The sequence below is a fragment of the Otolemur garnettii genome, unplaced genomic scaffold (assembly GCF_000181295.1).
Source record: "Otolemur garnettii isolate 467f Iridium unplaced genomic scaffold, OtoGar3 scaffold00072, whole genome shotgun sequence".
Classification (NCBI taxonomy): Eukaryota; Metazoa; Chordata; class Mammalia; order Primates; family Galagidae; genus Otolemur; species Otolemur garnettii.
Window position 1 is genome coordinate 309683 of NW_003852467.1, and position 6495 is coordinate 316177.

The 6495-nt window shown below is 32.5% G+C and overlaps 1 protein-coding gene across 1 annotated transcript in view; it reads left to right on the forward strand.

The window, feature by feature from the left end:
- The window catches only part of CFAP47 (cilia and flagella associated protein 47), a 296774-nt gene that overhangs the window by 143955 nt on the left and 146324 nt on the right, over positions 1 to 6495 (forward strand). Inside the window, exon 37 of the mRNA XM_012807582.2 lies at positions 2466 to 2581. Coding sequence (XP_012663036.2) covers positions 2466 to 2581 — 116 coding nt within the window. The remainder of the gene's footprint in view (positions 1 to 2465; positions 2582 to 6495) is intronic.

Sequence of the window (6495 nt, forward strand, 5' to 3'; positions counted from 1 at the left end):
CCAGTTCCATCCATGTAAACATGAAGGAGGTAAAGTCTTTGTTTTTCTTTAGGGCTGCATAGTATTCCATGGTATACATATACCACAGTTTGCTGATCCATTCGTGGATCGATGGGCACTTGGGCTTCTTCCATGACCTGGCAATTATGAATTGGGCTACAATAAACATTCTGATACAAACCAGAAGGGCAGCTGGGTGGTGGGAGGGTGACTGGAAAGATCACCTATATGGTCTGTCTAACAAGGGTACAAGTGAACAAGGGTATAATTGTTGCCATTTTAAAAAATAGTTAATATTAACACTAGCAAATGTTTAAACAAAAGAATTAACTATGTTGTGAAAACCAAAATTAAAACATATTTCTTTTCTCATTTTATCTCTTTATTAGAAATGATCTTCGTACCTTTAGAATATAGATCAGATTGTGTAGGTGTTCCTTTTATTTTTCACAAATGTAAGATAAGTTTTTGAAGGAAAAAATAAAATTTAAGTGTAAATGAAATATAAAACAAATTATAAGGTTTGATTTTAACTTTCATTTAAGAAGATCAATGATTTTAATGTGGCTAAATGAGAATTTATTTCACTGTTTGCTCCTATAAATTAACTCTGTAAATGGCAGTGCCTAAATCGTAGAATGTTATTGTCATCAGCCCTATCAACTTTCCCTAACACAGAAAAATCTCAAGAATGGCGATTAGAATCAAAAAGTATTTCGATAGCCATGAGTCACCAAGAGAAGCCTAGAATACTGAAACCAGTAAGAAAACATAGTAATCAGTGAAAACACATGGAGTACAGTGATACTCTGAGCCATTAAAAGCAAGCAGACTCTTTTTTGAAACATAATTTACATAGAAGCACAATAGTTAAAGGATAGATGTAAGTACAAACAAACAAATGGAGACTTCAAATCTTTCTTTTCTTCCCTTGAACAGCTGTCTCTTATCTATATCTACACTTCATCAACTCTGCATGGAATCCTAGAGTTGAATGGAATTGTTTTACCGTGAATAAGCCTGGGCCTTTGTGTCATATGTATGACATAATGAGAATAAATGGCTTCCTTATGATCTAAAAGTTTAGATCTAAGGGGTGTCCAATCTTTTTCTTTCCTACCACTCATTGGAATAGTAAGAGTTGTGTTGGGCCACACATTAAATACACAAACACTAATCAAAGCTGATGAGCAACATAAGAGGTCCATGCTTGCTTTTCATGATATCCAACACCAAAGAGAAGCAAAACAGTCTGCAAATAATCTACATGCAGTCCACCAGTTGCAGACTGGACACTCTTTCAAAATGAGCCCACTATAATTTTCAATATCTCCTTCCAAAACAATAGCAATGAGCTCTCTGGGATTTAAAGTCACTTGGTCTGTTAATAAATACCTGAAATATACACATACATACAGACATACACACATATATATGTACAGCCATGAAAAATACCACACTAGAGTGGTCTTTCCCTCATTATAATTACTACCATTAAGTAGATGAGAACATGGTATTTTCAGATCCTTGAAGAAATCAAAGGTGGAAACTCTTCAACAATAGCACACTTTTTTTCTAGAAGTTACCATAGTTTCCATTTAACTAGGAAGTTAATTTAATCATTCCTCAACTCTCCACCATATTCCTTGTGATTCACTAGAACTGTGCATATTGCTGATTTTTCTCTTTTCAAATATCTGTGACTATAGTTCCTAAACTTCTTAACTTGTAGTTACTGTTTCTTCATTCTAATTTTGACAATTCTTCCTGTCCCCAAGTCTTCTCCTTCCATGATACCTTTGCATCTTGTTAAAGGAAAAATTCTTTGTGACATTTGCTAAAATGATAAGGCAGAAATTATTCAGAATTGTGATACATACGGAGACTACGGCAATGCAGTTTTTCAGTAGAGAAGAGAGATTTAGCTCAACTAAAAATACAAGGAAAATAGGAATTCATAAAGAAGCAGAATTGGTCAGCAGATGGAAAATGACTAAGAGGAAGCATATAGATTAAGAGGTAATTCCGGTTAAGCTAGCATAACAGGATTCTTACTGAAAACAGACCAGAGTGATCACATAACCTGCAGAATGATGGGAGTTGAGTTTTTCCCTTTGCAATAAAAATAAAATTCAAGTTTCAAATTTTGATCTTCAGATCTTTTATGTTGAGAAGCTTTTGCATCTGTCCTTTCCTTTGTTGAAAGCTTCTTCTCCCTGCCCGCTTAGGCAGAGCTACACATATCTATACATACACACATATCTCTCTAAATACGTCTGGCTTCCTACACTTAGCTGAGCTTAAATAAGTATTTTATAAGTATTTTATCATTACAAGGTATAAGTATTTTATCATTACATAAGGAATGTATTTTATCATTACAATGTATCGAATTCCGTAATAAAAGTAAAAAGTGACACAGTTGCATATTTATAACTTTATTTATACCCTCTTCTTCTACATAGATTTCACTAAAAAATTCAAGCTCAAGAAACATAGTGTATAATGCTATAATTGTTGGAAGAGATGCTACTGACTTTTCCCTCTCCCAATCAGGGAATGTTGTAGCAATTTCTCCCAAGTAAGTATTTTTTTATTATACTTTATTGAACATATCAACTCTAAGAATTTAGTAAGTATTATAATTATAAAAATTGATTTGGATTTTTTAATTATAGATATATAATGAAAAGATCATTCAGACAAAGACAAATAGTCAAATTTTTATGAGATTCCTCACCAGTTTTTTAAAAATAATTCTAATAACATAAAACAGCTGATTAATAGTTATTTTACTTATTTATTTATTTATTTATTTATTTGGACAGAGTCTCACTCTGTTGCCCTGGATAGATTGCCATGGTGTCATGGCTTGACAGCAACCTCAAACTTTTGGGCTTGGGCAGTCCTCTTGCCTCAACCTCCCAAGTACCTGGGACTACAGGTGCCAGCCATCATGCTTGGCTAGTTTTTTTTTTTTCCTACTTTTAGTACAGATGGGATCTCTGGCTCTTGCTTAGGCTGTTCTTAAACTGCTGAATTTAAGCAATCTACCAGCCTCAACCTCCCAGAGTGCTAGAATTACAGGCATGAGCCACCTTGCCCAGTTAATTGTTTTTAATGTATGCATTTAATTTTAATTTATTTTACATTTGTTTTGACCATATAGATAACAAGATAATTTGTTTTGTATGTACTAAGATTGTTTCTTACAGGAAACTGAAACAAATACATGCTAAAACTATATATACACATATATATATATAGTTTTGTAATATATACACATATTACATTATATATGGTTGACTGTGATTGTAAAACCAATTGTTTTACATTATATATGGTTGACTGTGATTGTAAAACCCATTATAGAAAATTTAGAAACTATGAGAGCATGAAGAACAAAGAAAGTAAAGATTCATAATCGTACGTGAAAGATTCTCCAATGTTGCCATTTTTGTTTCCTCTCACAGTCATTGTGTATGCATGTGTAGATGATAGATAAGTAAATGTATATGTGCATGCATGTATACTTAAAAATTGTCTGTGTTCTGATGACACTTGGTTAATGTGTCTATTACTATCCCATTCTCAAAAATGAAGTATAAATAGTATTAAGGAATTAAATCATGAGTTTTGATAGATCAACGAATTGTGTTTGATATGCCAACAGGTGGTAATGATTTCTGTTTTTCTGTTACTACTTTATCTCTCTACATTAACCTAAGTTACTTTTCAAGCTATAGTCTTTATTTCTGCACTAGTATACATATGCTAGCATATGTAACTTATTTCTGTTACTACTTTATCTCTCTACATTAACCTAAGTTTTCAAGCTATAGTCTTTATTTCTGCACTAGTATACCAAACAAAGAAATAATAAGAAATAGGGACCATTTTAAATTGTATTTAGAATACCTTGGACCCAATTTTGGACAGTGTCCTTGCTTTGTTATCATGCTAGCATATGTAACTTATAAGAGCTGAGTGTGCGTGGGTAAGACAATATCAAGCCTAAACCAAATAAGGAGAAAAATTTCTCCACTTCCCCTCTTTTTATTATAAACCAAATCTTAGAATAAAACTTATAGAAAATGAACCCATCCATTTTTCAAGAACATAATGGAGATAATAATATAAGTTCACTTAGACATTGTCATGGAGCCATTTGTTTTGTTGTCAGAGATTTGAAAACTTGAAATCTATTCTCCACCCTTCTAGAAGGATGATACTAGTGAAAAGAATTAATGTTTCCCCATTTTTCCCACTCTTAAATGTAATAGCTTATTCTAGGATTTAAAATCTATCATTATGTGGAAATTGTTCCTAGTGGACACAATAAACTTCAATAATTTAGCTTATGACTGTTTTTCCTGTTAATGAAATTAGCATTTGTTATTTTTATTATGAATGTAAACCTGTACATCATTGAAAATTTGAGTTATAGAAAAGTAAAGAGGAAAACAAAAATCACCTTGAATTACATCAAACACAATTTGTTAGTTCATTTCCTTCCAGTCTTTTTATATCCACATATTTATGTTTATTATAATATGTAAATACTAATATATTTACATAATAAATACATTACATATGTAAATATGAACACACTTAATATTTAACATTTTCCATGTAATAACATATATAATACACACTTTATGTACCTTTTTGTAGTTAGTCTTTCTAACACCCTATTAGTAGCCTCATATTACCAATAAAGAGGTAGAATACAGAGGCATTAAAAAAGGAGCCCAGTTTTCCCTGCTGTTAAATGATGAATTAGAGATTTCAAAACCAGCCAATATGAATGTAGAGTGACACTCTTATTAAACTGACACCTGTACAAACCATGGGTGTGTATGTGCTTGTGTATTTAACAAAGTCCTTCACATTTAATACAATGTGACTTTGACTACTTGTAAGCAATCTTGAGGATCCATGACATAATTGTGTCTTAATCTATTTGGGCTGCTTTAACTAAATACCATAAACTGAGTAGTGTACAAACATACTTCTGAGGCTGGGAAGTTCAAGATCAATGCATCTGCAGATTCAGTGTCTTTTGAGGACTTGCCTTATAATTCATAGATGGTGCCTTCTTGCTGTGTCCTCACAAGTTGAAATGGTTGAAATATCTCTCTGAAGGTCTTTTATTGACAGCTCTTAATTTTCCCGACTGCCTGACCTAAGAGTGGCTCCATCTTGGGTAGGGAGAGGGCACAGCAGTCTCTCTCCTTTTCTAAGGGATCTATGACATGAATAGCTATTAGTTACCTCTAGGGGAAAAGCTGCTGGTGTACTGTGTGGACCAGGCCATGGGGCCATGGTGGCACCTATCATGTAGCTGATAATGATAAGTCCTGTCCATCTTTGTTCTTATCCAAGTCCAGACATCTCAGGTATACCTGTCTCTCCAGTGATCTTTCTATTTTATTACTGTCTATTTTTTGCTTTACTGTGTTGCTCTAAGTTCTTAACTGGATTCTTGAGCCCTCCTTAGGCTATTTTCTTTGATGGATGACTGATTATTGTTTTTTATGGATAGAATGAAGTTTGATATCTATTACTTTGCTGTCTTGCTAATGTCACTCCTCTGGGGATGAGGTTTTCAACATATGGATTTTGGAGGACACAAATATTCAGACTTTAGCTTTCCACTTCTGCCTCTCCCAAATTTATGTCTTCCTTGCATATAAAATACTTTAATTCTGTCCTAATAGCCCACAGAGTCTTAACTCATTCCAACATCAACTCAAAAGTCTGTGTTGGATTCTGTCTAAATCACAATTAATAATGGCTCTTTTTGCCATGTGTGTATGTAAATTCCCCAAAAGATCATTTATATAGAAAATATTAAACTGCTACACTAGGACATAAATGAACATTTACTTCTGCATCTAAGTTTATGACTAAATTTAGCTGTAACTATTGAGTGGCTGTCATAGAAGTGAAGATGTAATTTTAGAAAACCATTCTGTTGTTTCTTTCTTTTCTCCTTATTTTCATTGAGCCATGTGTGTACTGACATTGATGTGGTATATATTTATTTTTGATCTGTTCTAAAAGCCAACCTGTAGGACTTACAAGATATATGTAATATTAAGGAAATTATATTTTAATGAAAGCTAAAGATTTGGAGTAAAAAGAAAATAAAAGGAAAGAAAATAAAAATGATGCATATAATCATGACAAAAATGCCTGTAGACTTAGGAGACTTATTTGAAATGGACTATACATTTGATTCTAAAATCTCTAACAAACTTAGAAAGGAATCTTAGTCATTTTCATGCTTAAATATGACTAAAAATTTTTTTAAAATTATTACCTTTACTCAAGAGAAGTTCAAGTATTTCTGCTCCTGGAACCATTCATTTATCTCATGAAAAGGGTACTCTATTATGAAATGTATATTTCATGGAACTTAAGTATAGGCTTATAAAATCCTTCATTAAGTGTTATATAGATTATGGTCATTCTTTTTTTTTTTTTTTTTTT